The 19799-nt window shown below is 38.6% G+C and overlaps 2 protein-coding genes across 3 annotated transcripts; both read right to left on the bottom strand.

The window, feature by feature from the left end:
* Positions 1 to 212: 212 nt before the first annotated feature.
* Positions 213 to 11293, bottom strand: hectd3 (HECT domain containing 3). Of its 2 annotated transcripts, none has more exons than XM_057056690.1 (20): positions 11134 to 11293; positions 10390 to 10839; positions 9799 to 10052; positions 8915 to 9050; positions 8583 to 8704; positions 5544 to 5657; positions 4591 to 4673; positions 4289 to 4454; positions 3991 to 4072; positions 3287 to 3469; positions 3100 to 3152; positions 2767 to 2935; positions 2577 to 2690; positions 2346 to 2435; positions 2045 to 2251; positions 1781 to 1910; positions 1534 to 1608; positions 1361 to 1442; positions 1197 to 1268; positions 213 to 967 (listed from the first exon to the last, which is right to left on the bottom strand). In XM_057056690.1, exons 2-20 carry the CDS (start codon positions 10726 to 10728, stop codon positions 883 to 885), a joined length of 2556 nt encoding a protein of 851 aa, XP_056912670.1. In that variant the 5' UTR covers positions 10729 to 10839; positions 11134 to 11293; the 3' UTR covers positions 213 to 882. The 2 variants fall into 2 exon arrangements, with proteins under 2 accessions (XP_056912670.1, XP_056912671.1); XM_057056691.1 differs by having other exon boundaries at positions 9799 to 10070.
* A 1965-nt stretch (positions 11294 to 13258) lies between these two features.
* Positions 13259 to 16700, bottom strand: best4 (bestrophin 4). Its single transcript, XM_057056776.1, has 9 exons — positions 16511 to 16700; positions 16332 to 16432; positions 16020 to 16253; positions 15192 to 15346; positions 15006 to 15083; positions 14748 to 14900; positions 14527 to 14607; positions 14299 to 14453; positions 13259 to 14205 (listed from the first exon to the last, which is right to left on the bottom strand). Exons 1-9 carry the CDS (start codon positions 16660 to 16662, stop codon positions 13953 to 13955), a joined length of 1362 nt encoding a protein of 453 aa, XP_056912756.1. The 5' UTR covers positions 16663 to 16700; the 3' UTR covers positions 13259 to 13952.
* Positions 16701 to 19799: the final 3099 nt, after the last annotated feature.

The raw sequence follows: 19799 nt of genomic DNA on the forward strand, positions 1-19799 counted from the left end.
CCGCAGCTTGTCAATAGTTCTCCTCTCTGCCACTGTCGCCATTTCTACAGATACCATATCACAACTCACCATATATAACTCACTAAATAATGCAATTATTTCAGTTAACTTACACACACCATCAGTTTCCCCCACAGCAACAAATTACAAACATTACTACCGTATTCCACTGACGAAGTGTAGTTGGCATTACACATGCTAATGACACTAGCTTTATCATCATCACGTAAACTTTATTACGCAAGGATACACAAACATACACATATATGTGAAAACACATTATTCCATTTGTTACATTCATAAGTTGCGCTACCTCTGTATACATGCGCCAATGCAAGTGACGGTCTAGGGATGCTGGTCAGATAATCCCCCTGAAACTTAATTTTTTGGAGAACATATATGTTCTGGTACACATATGTGATGGCACAAACTGTTATTCATTCTCAAATACATTTAGATAATTCTCAAGATTATCTTACTTTAATATCATTGTCCCCAATGTATTCCTTTGTTTTTTTAGGGGGGACACCAATCTATATTCTTCTGCATCTTTTTATCAGAACAAAACTATGAGATGATACACATCAATTGTGGTTGATTTTGTTTTACGCTTATCAAAAAAACCCAAAAAACAAACAAACCACTGTTCAATCTTCAATGCCATTTTCAAACCTGTCACATAATCCACAAAAAAGAACATTCATTGTATAATCTCATATAAGATTAAAAGACCATAATAAAAACACCAGTCCTTTCTTTTCTTGCATATCATTCTTTAGGTTTGATTGGGGTTGGAAAAATATTGGGATAATAACCTTGTTTAAGTTTTTCCATTTGAATGCAATATGTAAACTTTTACTTATGTTCATCAAACAGCAGAGATCACTCTTCCCATGGGCTCATGTCTGTGTCAATGGCAACACAATTGTATGCGGCATAGCGGAGCTTTTCCTCACAAACCTTTGCACTGCAGAAAAGGTGGAAGAAGAACAATATTAAGCTAAAAGATTCATCACAAAAGTGCCAAGCAATGGTGCAGTAAATTATATGAGGATCAAGATTTACAGAGGCCCGCGAGGCAAAATATTGCAAACCAACTGGTATGTAAAGAGTGCTCTGTTTTAGCTTTGTAAAAGTATATTTTCAACATAAAGTGATAATAGAGAGGTTACTACAGACAAAGATCATTGTCATACCTTGGGTAGTTGGGCAAATAAAGAGTGCTGGAACAGGTGGATGACTGAGGAAGGGCATCAGTAGTTTCAGAGCTAAATTTAAAAAAAAAGAAAAATTTAGAATCGAGGTTAACTCCTTTAAAACTAATGTGCGCATAATCATTCAATGATATATTTGCACTGACCCTTGTTTGTCAGGGAAAATGTAAATAGGTGCTGGAAGACGACTTCTACCAGTTATAAACCTCAGAAATCGACTGCGATCCTCTTACAAAATAAAACAGAGTGATGTCAATTGCTTGTGCTTATTTTAAAGAAAAACACCCAACAATGCAGACAAGTCCAACAATAGACTCACCATTTGTGAAGTTTGTCAAGGCTTCCCATAAGTACTGCACTCTAATATTACTTGGCTCCAAGTCTTCATAATGTGCTAGTAAGATGCAAAACAGTAAAAGCATTGAATCCATTATGATTAAGCAGGTCAGCACAGATATATATTTTATACTTTACACTTAGTGTGGTGGATAAACCTTCTCATATCTACATACTTGTAATACTGACTAAATAAAGTTGTTCAAAGTGATATGAAGCTAAACACTCACTAAGACGTTTTAGGGCATCAACAGAGATCTCAGGGTCCCCACACACTTTCTTTTCAGCTTCTTGCCAAGTAAGCAGGTCCAGTACTGCCTGAGGAACAACTTTCAGCAGCCCAGCTTGCATAGCAGTGATCTGTAATATACACATAGGCAGTCAAGCTCATCTGCTTTTTTATAGTTGAAGCACCACAGTAACTGAAAACATACCAAAAAAAAGCATACAACTAAAAGCATACAATAAAATAATTACAGAAAAAAAAATTCCACCTGCTGCTTGCTCTCCTCTAATCGAGCCTTCTGCACCAGGTGAATGAACTTGCTTCGGTCTTCATAACAAACTGAAATGTTACTTCCACCGGGAATAAGCTCCACCATCTGTCCATCACTTAGCAGGGTGGTGTATACCAAGTCCTCACCAAATCTGAACTCAAATGTCTCCTTATCCATGTGCTCCATGGCCTCCAGGAAGTTAACCTGAGCATGATGAATGGAAAAACATGTAAATTTAAACTTGTTTCTGCAATTTATTCAACGAAAATGTTAAATACACTGTACTCAATAGCCTCACCAGCACTGAATCTACAGCAGGGAAATCTTTATTCCAGTGAACCGCTTCTCCTGTCAACTGCTTCCATACCAGACCAGGCAGGGCCAAAACCTGCACAAAATAACAAAGCAGAAGACAGAACAATCGACTCTCTATAGTATAGAATATATAGGGTATGGAGTCTATACCCTATATATTCACTTTAGTGACTGAAATATACATGTGAAAAAGGGAAAATTCAGCATCACTCACCAAGAAATCTTTCCCTCTGAGGGCAGCTCCCATTAGCTGACCAATCCACTCAAATTTGTGGAACTCTTTACAGGATGGGTTAGGGACATAGTAATCTCTAGCCTCAAAGGCCCCCTGACAGATACAACAATGTCAGGAAAGTGAAGCAAATGCAATGACTGGACAGAGGTAAGTAAAAGTGAGTAATAACCTGATTGGATGTGCGGCAGAAAAAGGGTAGAGGCATGGCACACTCAGCTGAGCTGGGACAAAGCTCCTCAGACATGTCAGCCAGGCTATCCCGAAACCCCCCCCCCTGGTCAATGATTCCCTCTGCAATGAACTTGCATTCCCACCACTGGTCATAGCGTGCAGGCCACCTGTAAAACGAAGGATGGAAGATTTAGAATGTAATTTCCTTAAGTTATGGCCATGATTAGGTGAAAATACTGATGTATGTGAGATGTAAACTACATGTATGTATGTGAGATGTAAACTACATTGAAAACAAATAAATAAAAATCAAAAGTATCAATGTATTCACCTGTAATCCAAAGTCTTCTCAAATTTGTCTGATGGTTTGAGACCTTCAAAAACCTGTAAGAAATAACAATGACAGATTCCAACAAACTGATAGAAAAAGAGTCTTGTTTTTAACCAAACTGCATAAGCACTGAGTTTAAAAATCAATAGTTTATTTATGATCTCATACCCCAGGCAGCATTCTATACCTGACTGAACACAGCGTTCTTGCAGCTGGGATCTAAAGAAGGGTTATCTCTGTGTTCCATGGCCAGTCGTCGGTTGATGTAGAGCCGAGGCATGAAATCTGGTTTACTGGTCTCAGAGTCTTTCAGACACTGTGTGATGAGGGCTGAACGCCGTTTGGACAACAGCAGGAACTGCTTAATGGTCTGAAGGGCACAGAAATGCAAATTAAAAGCATAGAAAGTGATTATGTATTACACACGTAGCATCTTTATACCCAACACAATTACACTATTGTGTTCATAATGTTTAGATTGAGTTTTTAATTTACATCTATCCGTGACACTTTATTGATACAGTATCTGCATGTTGTCTTTGGACATAGAGAAAATAGAATTAAAAATCAATCCGTAATTCAATTGTTTTTTACTTTTCGTGTAAACTTAAAGTAAGGTGTTGATTTTAAAATTTCATCAGTGGAAGGAAACTATAGTACCCAGAGAGAGCTACTCCGGTGACTGAAACCAAAATCACGTGGTTGAGAGGCAACAGTGCTGACCACTGCGTGACCATTCTGCCTACAGTTTAAAATAATTTAATGTGTGTGTATTTAAATACCAGTAGTTTGTTGTTTATGGTAGGCCACATAAAACATTGCAATGCACGATTTTAAAAACAATTAAAAGTGAGTAAATCACGGCGCATTTTTGAAAAGCCTTTGTCTTACTTTAATCTGGTTGAATGTATCCAAACTGTAGTCCCATGCTGGCACCAAATGTGGGAGCACGCTGTCCAGGAGAGTGATAAACCTGTACAGTGTGAAACGGGAGAAAATAACTGCCAAGGAAACAGGCAAATAATTCACAATCGATCCTCTAAATAATAAAGTAACAATTAAAGTGTTGACATTTATTTTCCTTAATGTTGTTTCACTAGATTAGATATGCAAATTCAACTACACCTTTGCTGAAAATTATTATCTACGCATCTCCTATTGGTAAAAAGTATCATCAAAGCCCAGCAACCTCTGAATGACCAGTGTTCGGCGGTAGAGCATGTCAGGTGAGTTTCCCTGGAGCCGGGGGAAACGAACCAGATTGGAGGACTGGAAAACATCCGCGTTCAAACCAAGGTCTCTTTCACATGATGATTTGATCTTTAAGCCTCGAATCCGGACATCTATTCCTTCATCTGTAAAGCCGAAAGAGCGAGGAAACAAGTGCTGATGACTGACCTATGCACCCTGGTCAACCAATGAAAATATTCCGAAATGTTCAAAGTGCAATATTTAGTTATCTTAAAAAAGTATCCTACTAAAACAGCATACCTCTACATTCTTCAATCCGAATCTCAATAATAGGTAGGTGAGAAGTCATATCCTCGAGAACACATATCTCTCCAATCAGGTTGCTGGAGATAATAAATCAAGGACAAATACAAGTTCACGTCGTCTGTCCATTCCACACAGTTGTTCATTGCTACAGACAGATAAGCTTCATATGAACATCTTTGTTTTTCGGATTTAATAGGACAAAAAAATATATCATTCTGTCCATTGTGACATCATTGGTTTACAATGAGTCATTGTGACAGTGAGTCCAAGTCATTTCAGTATCTGCCGATAAGGAGTCCCAATCTAATACAATGCAATAAAAAACACATTCAAGTTGTCCCTGAAGGATTTTTAATCATTAAAATAATAAACAGAGCTCTGCATCACTATTGAGTAATTCTTATAGCACCACCTACTGGCAGTAGGACGTTTCCTGCTCTGAGGTACTAGCACGCATGGAGAAAAAGTTGTGAAACTTTGCACATAGGTCAGAACTGGGAAAAATTCAGTACTATCGGACTGGTCATCCAATGCAATAAATTCAGCTTTTTTGGCCATGATTTTTTTTTGGCTTTAAAGCTGTCCTAGGACAACTTCTCTGACTGAGCTAGTTGGCCCAATGTCTTTGCGTGAGTTCTTGCAGTGTGCTTGCAGAATTATGCTGGGTGCTTGTTTCTTAGGTGGGGAATCATGCTCATCACGTTGAGGGCACATTTTTTGTCAGGGCTGTGATCTATGGATGACCTAAGGTCAAAGTCCCTCTGGAACCTGGAGAATCAGCAAACTTTAATCAGCTCTTCCTTGGCCCATAATCAATATTCCCAAAACTTACATTAAAATCTGTTCATAACAATTTGAGTTATTTTTCTTACAGACAAACAAACACAGGCTGTCACATAACCGCTTTGGTGGATGTATTTACATATAAATAAAAAACAATATCTCACTCATCTAAGGTGACATCACTCAGCTTCTTCAAGCCGTCTCCTTCTCCTCCAAAAACCGTGACACGCTTGGGCATGTAGTTGTCATCTGTTGAGTCCACCATCAACATCAGTTTACTGAAAAGTAATTCAGATGCTTAAGAGATTTGACTTTGGAACAGAGCGTATCAATATTCAAACACGAGATGAAGCTGCTATCGATTACATTAAACATGACTTGTAGTTTAGATGACTGATTGGTTATGTCAAAATTCCTGGGCACACTGTAACTAAAAAATTCCAATTAAATACAATACATAAAATCATACCTAAAATGTGCATTCTATTCAAATCAAATCAAATCAATCTTTATTTATATGGCACTTTTCATACGCTAGGTAGCACAAAGTGCCTCACAAAGGATAAAAACAGCAAAGAGAACAACAGAATTAAGAAAAGGACAGACACACACACATGCATACAACACACTTACACACACACCCACACACATAAGCAAGCTGAGGCAAGCTGAGACATGGCTGGGCACCGAGACCTGAGGCGAAGGAGACGCCACCTTTGGAGGCCCACCAGGCCGAGGGAGGTCACGGTCCGCGACCACAGGTGGTACCGCCACAAAGACCACCCCGACCCGGACAGACCGGAGGCTCCACACCAAAGCACAGAGCCCCCTAACCACCCAGGCCAGGGTCGACAATGGGACAGCACCCCCAGCGGTAGACCGGAAACATCTCCCAGCCTGGCAGGCCCCCATGAGGAAACACCATGAGGAGACACTGGAGCTAAAGACCGAAGGACTGAAACAGTAAATGGGATAAAAGGTATAAAAGCTAAAAGCTGAGGAACTAAAAATTGGAGTAGTAAAACAGTACTAAGACTAAAACAGACTAAAACAGTAAATGGGATAAAAGGTGTAAAGACTAAAAACTGGGAATAAGAACTAAGGGAGTAAAACAGTACTAAGACTAAAACAGACTAAAACAGTAAATGAGATGAAAGGTGTAAAGAATAAAAACTGAGAGACTAAGAACTGAGGGAGTAAAACAGTAAAATAAGGATAAGACATAAATTTAAAATAATCAGAAAATCAATTAAAGGCTTGATTAAAAAGGTGTGTCTTGAGCCTCTTTTTAAAAATCTCAACAGTCTCTGCGGCCCTGAGGTTCTCCGGCAGGCTGTTCCACAGTCGGGGACCATAATAACTGAAGGCCGCTTCCCCGTGCGTTTTAGTGCTTACATGTGGAATGGTTAAAAGGCCGGTGTCGGAGGACCTCAGAGTCCGCGAGGGATGATAGAATAAAAGCAGGTCAGATAAATAAGTCGGGCCAAGACCATTAAGACATTTAAAAACTAATAAAAGAACCTTAAAATCGATCCTGAAACGCACGGGTAGCCAATGCAGCGATTCTAAAACTGGTGTGATGTGCTCCCGCCCTCTGGTCCTCGTCAGCACTCGTGCAGCTGAGTTTTGTAGTAATTGTAGGTTTGTGATGCTCTTTTTTGGAAGACCAGAGAGCAGGGCATTACAATAATCTAAACGACAGGAGATAAAAGCGTGCATCAGTACCTCCGTGCTGGCCTGAGAGAGAAACGGGCGGACTCTGGCTATATTCTTCAGGTGGTAAAAACCTACCTTGGTTATGTTTTTGATGTGTGGAATAAAACTAAGCTCAGAGTCAAGGATCACACCCAGATTTTTTACAGATTGAGATGGCTTAAAATCCTTCAATTTTGGAAAAATTTTCTCTCTCTGACCTTCAGGACCAATAACTAAGGCTTCTGTTTTGTCCTGGTTGAGCTGTAGGAAGTTTTCTGCCATCCATGACTGGATATCTAAAATACAGTTAAAAAGGGCATCAACTGGCCCTGTGTCATCAGGAGCCACGGCAATGTACAGTTGCGTATCGTCAGCATAGCTGTGGAAGCTGATGCCGTGGCTCCTGATGACGTCCCCAAGAGGAAGCATGTAAAGATTAAAAAGGGTTGGACCTAAAATTGACCCTTGGGGAACCCCACACTTTGTCTCATGGATTCTCGAGGAACATGTATCCATACTTACAAAGAAGCTTCGATCACTAAGGTAGGAGGTGAACCAGTTAAGAACAGTACCAGAGAGGCCGACCAGGTTCTTCAGTCTATTCAATAAAATATGGTGGTCTACTGTATCAAAAGCGGCGGTCAGATCCAGTAGAACCAACACCGTGAGCTTTTTGTTGTCTAGGTTACACCTGATGTCATTTAAAATCTTTAAAAGGGCTGTCTCTGTACTGTGGTTCATCCTAAAACCAGACTGATGCCTCTCTAAAATGTCCTTTGAGTTTAAAAAATCATTTACTTGGTTAAAAACAAGTTTTTCTAAAATTTTACTTAAAAATGGTAGGTTGGATACAGGCCGATAGTTATTTAAAACGCTGTGGTCTAGATTGCTCTTCTTCAGAAGGGGCTTCACCACCGCTGTTTTAAAGGAGGTGGGGAAGACACCTGTCTGAAGAGAGCAATTCACCATATATAAGAGATGTTCCTCAAAGAATCCATAAAATGTTTTGAAAAACAGTGTGGGAATTGGATCTAAAAGGCAGGTTGTGGGCCTAACTTGGGAGAAAACTCGACCAAGTGTCCTCGCATCAACCAGGACAAAACTCTCCAGTGTCTCCTCAGGTGGAAGCAATGATCCAGGAGTGTTGTTGATAAAAATTTGCTGTGATAAAAGACTGGATCTAATATTATCGATTTTACTCCTGAAGTGGTCTGCAAAGGCCTCGCAGAGGGTGTCAGTCGTTGTTGTGGAACACCTGTTAAAATTACCGTTGGTTAAAAGTTCAATGGTGTGGAATAGAAATTTGGGGTTGTTTTTATTGTTGGAGATTAGTTTTTTGAAATGAGAAGTTCTTGCCTGCTTGATTGTGTTATTGTAGGTTTTGAGGTGTTGATAAAATATTTCTTTATGGATGGTCAGTTTGGATTTCCTCCATTATGTAATAACACAATACTCTATTGCGTTAACACAATAAATCTGACTTAAGCTTCTTTTTAAGTGACTATTACTTGACTATGGTGCCTCTCTTCATGTGTAGACGGATCCAGTGTTGTCCCTGCATCCCATCACTCTCCCAGTAAGTTTCATTGTCCCCATCGGTCAGACAGCTCACTCCTCCACTTGGATCATCCTATTAGAAACATTTATACATTTATAATTAGTTTTCTTTTTTCTTTATTGATAGATAGATAAGTTATGATATAAAATAAATCAAGGAAATTCAATTAACAAAATATGATTTTCATACATACAATATATATATCTGGATATATTTTACAGTGTTTCAGAAAAATTATACACAAGTGCCATAAAGCCAATTTAATATTCAAGTCTGCCTTACTGAAGATGAAGAAACATCAATACTGGTCACACACTGCTTCACACTCCCCAGATTCTCATCCTCTTTTCCTATGTGGTCATAAAAGTAGTGCACCAGGTCCTCATCACATTCATATGTCCAGGTTGGAGGGATGTACCTTTAAGACAAGTGGGAACAAAATGTTGAATGTTTAACTTTAAATAAAATATTTTATTGGTCAATTTCATGCACAGTTTTCACAATGGAGTGCAGTGCAATGCATTTCATTGTGGGCATGTGACAAATAATAATCTTGACAACCTAAAATGCACTAGTGTCTAATCCAGGCATGGGCAAACTAAGGCCCGGGGGCCACATGCGGCCCGTTAAACGTTTTAATCCGGCCCGCCAAACTTGAAAAATTAAATGAATAAACCTTGTTAATGTTAAATTTTCACTGCAATTCTGGTGTTTTCCCACTAGAAAAAAGACAGTCAGGAGGAGAGTGATGGTGATATCCTGAAGGATAACAGAACTTTCAGTGCTTTAAAATAGAAATGGTTATTAATTTTTTTTAAAAAGGCACATTTTATTCATTTGATTTTAAGTGTTTTAAGACTCATTCCAAAGTCAGATATTTTGTTGTAATGCTTCTCTTCATTTTCATTTGAAATTAAAGCACATGTTTTCTCCATATCCCAAGATGTGTATTTTTTCTCCAATGAGGTGAGGTTACCAAAGCACTCCATCCATCCATCTGCTCCTGGTCCGGCCCCTTTGTCAAATGTTAGAACCCATTGTGGCCCACGAATCAAAATGTTTGCCCACCCCTGGTCTAATCAGAGGTAAAGTCCATTACAAAAAAAACAAAAAACAGGTAACAATATAGTTAAGTGAAGGCTTAGTGTAATAGCAAATACTCTCACCTCAATTTCTGGACAGCAGCATCATCACTCTCAGCAATTTTGGGCTTGGAGCCTATGTAAAGTGCATTTTCCACATTTACCACCTCCTCCCACACATTGCAGGGCTTGTGGTCATAGCCAAACAGCTGTTGTTGTCTAGTGATGGTTTCTGGCGACTCCACAGGCACCAACTTGTCACCTCCTTCAGTATTTTTACATACCAGGATCCAGCCTTCCTCCAGCTCTATACCGGGACGGTGCTCCTCCATCTGCTCCTAAACACAGAAAAAAGTCTGAAAAATAATTTCATTTATGAACGTAAGCAAAATTATTAAATACCAACTTACTAAGGAATACAATTCCACTATATTAATGACTAGACACCAGTTCAGGATGATAGCTTTTGTGCAGTTAGACACTGTATATGTCCCTGCTAACATGCAGTAAAATTTGTTAATACTAATTAGTGCAAGTGTTTTGTAACACATACTACAACCCTAATTAAAGTAGGAAATATTTAATATGAGACAGAATATTACAGTATTCTTGCCACTTACTGTAATTGTATAAATGGTATGATCTGAGAAATAACCAGGGCGTGCATAAATTTACCTTTGTGATTTTGACCCAAAGACCCTGGCTGTTGCGATATTGTTCTCCAGTTGTCCGAATACATGTCCCTTTCTTTAGTTCTATGTTGTACTTGCATAATTTCTTAATGTGGGGAGTTTGGAGAGGATTGTCAAAGACAGGGATGAGCGTTTTGGCGCCTCCTGCAGGTACTCCAGAAGAGGCAGAAGTGGTGAACGATGAATCTTTGCAGACTTTGTAGCAGACCTCTTTGGGAATATAACACAGCGACTCTGGCATCGACTCACTCCTTTTCAAACACTCAATACACCTGTTCAAAAAACGGATCCTGCCGAGTAGCAGATGAGGATTGTTACACATGATGATAAGGATGAGAAGGGTCAACGGCTCAAAAACAGGTTGTCGTCATCTGACATCGCACCACAATCCCGGACTGCCTTTTTGTGACAGACGGTGTCTTCCGTTCTGACGCTGTCAAACCAAAGAAAACCAAAATATTCTGTGAGACACGACGTTCATTAAACAAGGAGCAAACAATTTTTACGAGGCAAAGTGATTCGTAACACTATTATTGAAGTCAAAAGGGTGAATACTCAAATTTCACTGGCGATGTACTAAATGGACTCTGCTGTAAGCCATCATTAGCTAACGAAGTAACTAGTAAATAAACTAAGTAAAAGGCGTCAAAGCTAAAGCGCTATTTATTTTATCCATGGAATGTACATTACATAATATGCATAAGAAAATATAGGCTGGTCGACATACCTGCCACACGTGTATAAAACAACAAATTCGCAGATCGTTTCGGTTTTACCCGGTAAGAAGAATTGCGAATTGCGGAAGAGCAGAACATGATTTTTGGCCCTTCTTCTTCTTCTTGTTCCTGTTTAATGGCAGTTCGAAATGTTCTAGTGCATTAGCGCCACCGACTGGTTAGGATAGTCACTCAGGAGGAATACATCTCCAAACAAGTTATCGGGTAAATTAAAACAAATACAAAAAAACAAAACCCAACCTATATGCTATTAACCTAGTCCCCCTCATAAACTTCAGCACAATTCTAACGCCCTGACTCTCTGACCCACTCTGCAGAATATCCCTCACATCCAACTATACTGTTTATTAAACTCCTGGATCATTTGCCTTCTTCATAATTCCTATTTTCTAAAGTGTACTAAGACATGCTCCACTGACTCTTCCTCACCACAGTAGTCGCACCCACCTCTGCCGTGTTTCCCTATTTTAATAATAATAATGTGTTATTTAATCCTGTGTGCCCAAATCTGAGTCGTGTGAACACCACCTCCTCCCTCCTGTCTCTCCCTGCACACCTCTTTCCTCCCACCCATAATACCACCTCCCTTTCCGTTCTTCCTCCCACTCTTTTTGCCACTTCTCCATTAATTTGTGCTTAATAATACTTTTGACTTCCTTCCTGCTAATAATAACTTTTAAATCTACTGTATATTATCATTTTTTCTAGCTTTTTTTTGCAATTATTTCCACTATTTCATTTCGCATCACCCCAATGTGCCCTGGAACCCATAGAAAAATGACTCTTGTACCTATCATCTGAATTCTGCAAAGTGTCTGCCGTATTGCTATTACAATATACAGTCTATATCTGAATGTTCCTTATGCAAACTTGCTAGAGCTGATCTTGAATCTAAACCTATAACTACCCTAATTGGTCTTAGGTCTTCCACCCACTGTATAGCCAACAATAGTGCCAACATTTATCTTGTGAAAACTGACAAATTGTCATCAATTCTCTTGGCCATTAAAACACCAGACCCTGGTACCAATAGACCTACTCCCATCTTATTGTGTGAGTTTTTTGATGCGCCTGTATATATCTGGACATAACTATAGTAGCTATCAATGTGTGTTTGAGCCATTTGTGAACTGAGAACATGGTTCCTGTCTTTCCTTTTTTCTATTAATGAGAGGGCTACTGCAGCACCAGGGATGAATGTTTGGCAAGGGACTGTTGGAGAAATGTGTAGCTGATCTAGTCTATCCCTGCAAACACATCATTTATCACTACAGAAAATAATAATGGGCTCACAATACTGCCCTCTGGTGTGCCATTCTCAATTGCACACGACAAGGCAGTATTGTGGTGGGGTGTGCCATTCTCAATTGTTACACTCCAATAATTTTTATTTCCTTTTCTCACTTTTATCTTTCTGTCTTCTAGAAAGTCCTTTATTTAGTTAAACATCTTACACTTTATACTCAATTTACAATGTTTAATTTGTGTCCCTTCTTTCCATAACATATCATATGCTTTCTCAATATCAAAGAAAACTGCCACCGCATTTTCTCTATTTATCTGTGCTTTCCTCGTCCGTGTTCAAAGCACAGCATTGCATCCATAGTATTTCGGCCTTTACTGAATCCACTCTGCTTGCTTGGATAAATACCCCTTGTTTACTAAAAAATATGTCACCCTTTCATTTATCATTCTCTCTATTATTTTACATTGTGTTAGATGTTAAAGCAATGGGCCTATATTTTCCTGGATCTGTGCAATCTCTCCCTGGTTTACGGGATTATTGGTAACCTCCCTTCATCCCAAATTTTATTATACAGCCCAGGTAACATATCCTGTGCAGCTTCAACACAATGATTTATCATTATATAACATAACTGATCTTTTCCATTTTTGACCTCTCCAACTTGCATCATTTGTACTTTAAAATGAAAGTGTGGTCATTAATATTTTATATTTATGAGGCATTCTTTTCATCTCTATTATCTGACTGCATTGTAGATTTGCTAAACCTTAAACAATACAATATTTAACAATATTTTTAATTCAGAAAGTAATTAAGTAAGTAAGAAACTTTCATGTTTTATTTTGTAGACCAAACATCACGTGGTTTCAATTAAACATATGTATATCTGTACAATCCCATGTTACATCTGCCAAGGGGGTTCACCTTCAGCTATAGGATGTTATGTGACAGCTGGCATTTTTCTTAATGTTATAAAATGGATTTTAATGAATTTTTCAGGCAATGTTTACAATGGGCCCAGGAAAGATCCTGTTAAATGGTGATGTTCCAGATTCTAGAAGAACTTTAACCTTTGATCTTGATCAGTTGATGATAATCAAAACCAGGGGGGTTGCAGCCTACGATGTAATGTAACCTTGTATTACTATGTATACTATAGTAAGAGTGGAAGTAAAAATATGTAGGAAAAATTAGCTTTTAGAGGCCAAAGCACTCTCCGAGTGCTTTGTTTCTAGTTCTATAGCTTGCAGATTAAATATTTATTTTGAGAGTTTTATTAACTTTATCATCTATGCTCCACAGAAAAGTACTGCATTGCAACTAACTAACTAACTAAAAATTTTGCAACTAACAAAATCCCTCTGTCTATCACAACTATCCCATAATTACTTTTATTACGTGAGCCTTTTCACAGGGAAAATGATAATTAAAATAAACTATTTGATGCTGTGAATAAATAATTTAAATTTTCCAACAAATATGACAAGCACAGATCCTCTAAATGTTTGATGTACAGTATGTGTCCCCAGATCCAACAAAGTTTAAGCTCAATCATCACTGCTTTCATTCAATCACAACTTTAACTAACGTTTTTTCTTCATCTTTGCAGTCAGTGGCATCAATGTCACTCTCAGAATCACAAACAGCATCAACATTTAGATGCAGCGGCACATCCAGCAATGTAGGGAGGCTTCTCCCACGCAGCACACCATTTTCCTGCTGTAGAATACTGTCCAGGCCATTTTCCATTGAGCCATTCAGTGGTAAATTCTTTTTTTTTCTTGGAGGCTGAATCTCAAGATCTTCTGCATTTATTCTAAATGGCAGATATTTGACAATTGTACTTAGCAAGTGCACATTGAAATCATTATGCCATGACACTGTAGCATTACATGTGAAATATTGTTACCTAATGTCAAAAGCGGATCCTTTGAAGGCTGGTTTGCGGGCCTCTGGTGCAGTTGACGCAGTGTAAGGAATGGAAAAATGTCTGTTTCCCCAGTGTTTGTCCTTCTCAATTGGAGCCAGGTTATGGTACATATCATCAACAGCCAGCATGGACACCTTTAGGAAATAAAACTGAATCAAAATCACTCCAGCATTTATTTGAGTTATAAGTAAAACTTCAGGGGACAACCTGAATGTTTCTGTCAATTAGCTGGTTTGTTTCAAAGTCATCATCATCCTCACCAAATGGATTTATTATCAGCTCCGCTACCTACAAAGTGCATAAAAACCTTTTTTTAGACAAGAAGATCCTTTAAGTAAAATGTTGTGAAATTATTCTTGTCCAAATTGAATTAAAAGGTCTCGGAGGAACAAAAATGAATACAATAGTATGCGTCTATTTTAACTTACTTTGAGCCAGCCATTGTAGAAGAAGAACTGTAGCAGGGTGTAAACAGGGATATACAGGTCAACCCTGTGATCTTTGTATCCCTTCTTGGGGTTCAAAAATTGTCGGCCGATCAAGCAAAAGGCAAAATAAGAATAAACCGCTATGGTGACTACCTGCAGTGGCCAAAAAAAAGGCAGTGACTGAGGCAGCATTTTGATTTGGTGTGATTATTATGATGATCAATAACTTGTGTAATTATTTCTGGCCTCTGACTATACCTGAGTGTAGACCAGAGGAATACTTATCCAGTCATAGTGGAACAACAGACTGCACTTGGCTCTGTAATTATTCAGCTCCTGCAATTAAAACACATTATATACTGTAGTTTGATATGTTACACACCAGGTTTGTAGTGTAGTTGTTATATTAAAATTAATCAGTTTTACATAAAGACAAGCGCTCACATCCATCAGCAATCTCAAAGCGATATCATCCCTAACTCGACCCTCTGCTCTTGCTCTGGAGGCCAGGTTTGAGAACCAAGTCAAGGGCATCCAGTATTTGTTGAAATCGGAGTGTAGAGACTCAAAAAGTTTCAGCTCGTCTGTTGTCATAAATCCTGTACAGCATTGGAAAGTACAGTTCCTCAAAGTTGGAGAACATAAAAACTAAATACTGCCATTTGTTGTATTTCTGACAGACAGGGAAACGCTTTTGGGAACTTCCTGCTTTTCAGCCCCTTTATGGCTGGTTTGTTTTCCAACATGTCAACCATTATTTTACACTCTGACCATCAAACACGTAGGACATCTTTATAATCTTTGTAATCATAACTAAGTATAAATCATCATGATAAAGACAAATATATTACATCAACAAAAGATTTATAGGAAGACAAAAAGAGGAAGAAGAAATGTTTAATGTATATTAAAAACAGTTGTTATTTTTATTTAATCAAAATGTGCATTACTGCCACCATGTATGTCAATGCATGTGATATCCCTCAAATCAACAGCCCAAAATTATACTGGGTGCTGCATATATCATCACAAGTACATAATGCAACTGTTACCAAAAAAGGTGTATTGTTGTCCCTGTTCTAACTGATATTTTTGTTGTTTGCATATTCCCAAAAACAAAACAAAACACAAAAAACCTATTTGTGTGGATGATTCTTTTGTTAGGAAACAATTACTTAATTCTCAGTCAGTAGCACAGTGAATGATTTTGACATTGTTCTACTCACAACCACAGTAATGTAATGTAATAAAAGAAAAGATAAAGCTTCTTACCAGCTTCAACTAAGTGATCCAATGTTGGGAAACGCCTGAGAACCCTTGTGCTGATGGAGCGGAGAATAAGAACTGAGGACAAGTTGGCATATCTCATGAGTGTCCGTCGCAGCAGACGACCCCATTCATCCACGCCGTGGACATTCCCAGATACAGCCATCATCAGATTATCAGGCAGTGGAAAACTGGTGTACTGTCCCCACCAGCGGTTAAATGCCGCAGTCACATAGAAACCTACACAGAAGCAATCAATCAAAAAAGATGCTTAATTTTTGGTGACATTTTGTACACAACTAATTCAATTGAACTCACCAAGTACAAAAGGAATTGGGATAAAACTTGTATTAGTAAACTGATCACAATAGAGTGCAATCCGCTCAAACATATCCTGCTGGTTGGGTGTCAGCATAAACCTGCAAGGAAAAGCAAAATGTAGCTGATGTTATCTTATGCTGTAGTAAAGAACAGAATCTGAGGATGAAGCTGATTACCTGTACAACAAACTGAAGAACAGATAAATGCCGCAGAACACAAGGAGGTCTTTGTAAAGCAGCTTGTAGATGCTTCCCTTCCATCTAAACAGCAGCTTGGAGAACCCACCAAAGCTCACAGTGGCCACTACTTGAGTGTAGGAAACTGTCATATTTGGGTTTATGTGGCGTTGTCACAGCAGAAAGTCCTATTTGATTTTAAAAAAAATATATGGTTAAAGTCTTTCTGTATATTTTACTTACAACTCTCCCGTGAATGAAACCCAAATAACAGCTGATTTCTGAGTCACCTGCACTTGTGCTGAAGTTTCCTTACCTGAAAAGATGACTTCTTCCTCTGGCTTTCCATTTAAACTCTCTGATGTGTTGTCATAAGTTAACACCTTAAATTTATTACCTGGGAACCTGAAGCTCATGAAAGGTACACACCTTCAGCAGCACTGGACATTTGTTAAAAATAAACACTAGCACTGGGCGGATGGACGACGGACGGACGGACGGACGGACGGACGGACGGACAGAGACAGACAGACAGACAGACAGACAGACAGATAGATAGATAGATAGATAGATAGATAGATAGATACATAGAAAGATAGAAAGATAGATAGAAATGGTTCAATGAAATTATCTTCTGTAGAAATTCAAATAAATAATAAAGTAAATAATTCACAGCCTGTTGTATTTGCTTTTCACAGCATTACCTTAAAACAGTAAATCATCATTTATTTGCAAGTGACGTTTTATCTCCCATGAGAGATTATATTTATGATGCCTTTGTCCTCCATCAAAGCTACACTTTGTCAAGAATTATGTCGCATTGCAGAAGCAAATAGTTTGAATATTAGCAACTAAAATCTAAAATTAATGCAAGGTTTAAAAGTAGTCAAATTACTATAGAGCGTCCTTCATTAATTAAGTTTTTAAATCTATCCCATCCAAAATGAATGTTGAAAATATATCTCCAACTATAAAATAGGTGACAGATCCTCAAGTTGAATCAAGACTTTTTGACAAACGTGTGCTTAAATACATTTAAATCTAAATCTACAACAAATTCTTTATTAAGTTCATGACACAGGACAAGCAATGGTCAAAATGGGTCAGAGGGAGAGAATATTGGATCTCTCCAAAAATCAGTAAGAGGAATATCAGTCTCTCTGGTGTCTAATTGTACTTTTCATATCTTAGCAGGATGAGGGCGTTTCAGCTCTGCCGCTCAGGGTCTTCTGTAAGGTCTGAGTGATGTATGGGGTCATGAGTATCTGGTGACCTTTAGGGTTTAGGGGACTATGGCTGGGTCAGTTTAGGAGTGGGGATGGTTGAGGGAGACTGGGGGTGGGTGCCAGGTATGTATTTGCCTGTTCCTGTTTGTGTTTGTGTGTGTTTGGGGGTGTATACCTTCATGTGTCTGCATGAGAGCTCTGGACCACAGCCAAATCCCTTTAGAGGTTTTGGGGTCAGGTGGGGACTACTGCACCTGGAGGTTGGAGCGCAGTTGGCTTGCCTCCAGCTTGAGGTGGTTTAGCTTTGTTTAGCTGATGAATGTGAACACCACTTCCTGTCACAAGAGGGCACTCAGCCTCAACACTGTATTGACAACATGATGACAACTTTAGGAATTGCTACTTACAGAAGACCCAAAATGATCACTAGACCACCATGGCTTTGTTATTTGTCCATTTTTATTTTTTTTAAATATTGAATTATGACATTCCACAAGCACTTTCTACCATGTGAATCCAATGTCTGGGTTTAATATCTATCTATATAAAAATACACTTCTAACATTCAGGCAATTATACATCCATGCAAACTTAAGTAACCGTGTGTAGTTGAAGGGTTCAAATTTAGAACAGGAGTGAGTGAATGGCTCATTTGTGTAACCCAGTGTAATCATAACTTCCCACAGTGACTGAAATTAGAAATGCCAAAGAAATCTGGGATTTTTGGAACCAACCTGGGTCATTGTTAGGGTACAGAGATCTGATTTGGGTTAGACTTATTTTACAAACTTAAATTCCCTTCATACTACATACCTGTTACCTGAGTTTGACAACTGAGTTCGAACATTAGATGTGATTTTGTCCAGATAAAGAATCACACTGTGTTGTGTGTTGAGTGCCGCATGTTTGTGCACACCATATCTATAGCTACAGATCTGCATAAAGCATGAACAATAATAGAAACAAACTGGCTGCAGTATCACACTGGTGAAAGGTTCACTAGGTGGCTAGAAGGCAGATTTTGATGATTGGTTTCAGTGTTGCTGCAGTCTGAATTGGTTTATCATTTATCATGTACTGTTGAATGAGGTTCACAAGTGTTCAGAGTTTAAAGGTATGAATATATGTTTGGGGGTCCATAGGGGCAGATGTATATGTGGGAAGTTTGTTTTTGATTTGCTTCCAAGTCAGTTCTTTTTTGTATTGTTATTTTTTGGGTTGTTTTCTTTTCTTCTGTTTTTCCTATTGCTTGTCTGGTAGTTGTTGGTCTGTCTTGTTGCCCTGCTGTAATTCAACATTCATTCATCCATCTTCTAATCTTACCGATTTTCCTTTACGGGGTCCCAGGGTGGGACTGCAGCCAGTCCGAGCTGTGTGCAGGTGAGAGAGGTGGGGTTCATCCTGGATGAGTTGCTAGCCAACAGAGGGTGCCAACAGAGACACCTAGTCACACTCTCCTCTCCTCTCCTCTCCTCCTCTCCTCTCCTCTCCTCTCCTCTCCTTGAAAAATCTTTTTTTTTCAAAAATGTATTTCTGCGACACCCTGCTGTGTTGATTTAACTCCTCCTGTAATCCTTTCCCAATAATAATTCAATGATCAGCAGTTATTTTGAGCAATTCCATGGAAGGATAACTTGTCTTTAAAAATTTACATTGTGTTTCTTTTATGTTGGCTGCTATAAGGTTTTAGTTGATAGTTTTAATCAGGACCATTTTTATTGTCTTCTAGAAATACATTTTCAATTAGGCAAGATCTCATAAACTGATTGCTAGACTTTCTTTTGACGGAAAGTTACTGCAAAGATGGAAAATTGCTAGACTTTCTGTTGGGTGAGAAGGGGGCTACAAGCTGGATGCCAACTCATCGCAGTGCTTAGAACATATCTGTTATTTCATAAAGCTGTGGACACATAACATTTATTTTTCCACACATTTGAAAAAGTCGAAGAAGGGAAAGTGGGAACTTGAATAGGAAGCAGAGCAATCTTCTTGAAAAATGGAATACTCTATAGATAATTGTTATAACAGTTAAATAATTGTTGGATCTGCAGCACTTGTGATGG

This window comes from Takifugu flavidus, chromosome 15 (assembly GCF_003711565.1).
Source record: "Takifugu flavidus isolate HTHZ2018 chromosome 15, ASM371156v2, whole genome shotgun sequence".
Classification (NCBI taxonomy): Eukaryota; Metazoa; Chordata; class Actinopteri; order Tetraodontiformes; family Tetraodontidae; genus Takifugu; species Takifugu flavidus.

Excerpts from the sequence above, each read along its gene's own strand:
- hectd3 (XM_057056690.1), bottom strand. The coding sequence starts at position 10,728 with ATGTGTAACAATCCTCATCTGCTACTCGGCAGGATCCGTTTTTTGAAC. Across the intron at positions 3,153-3,286 it reads AGAACGCTGTGTTCAGTCAG|GTTTTTGAAGGTCTCAAACC; the intron begins GTATAGAATGCT and ends TATTTCTTACAG. Across the intron at positions 1,443-1,533 it reads CTTGACAAACTTCACAAATG|AGGATCGCAGTCGATTTCTG; the intron begins GTGAGTCTATTG and ends TTATTTTGTAAG.
- best4 (XM_057056776.1), bottom strand. The coding sequence starts at position 16,662 with ATGACAGTTTCCTACACTCAAGTAGTGGCCACTGTGAGCTTTGGTGGG. Across the intron at positions 15,084-15,191 it reads CTTTGAGATTGCTGATGGAT|GAGCTGAATAATTACAGAGC; the intron begins GTGAGCGCTTGT and ends TTTTAATTGCAG. Across the intron at positions 14,608-14,747 it reads TCTACAATGGCTGGCTCAAA|GTAGCGGAGCTGATAATAAA; the intron begins GTAAGTTAAAAT and ends TGCACTTTGTAG.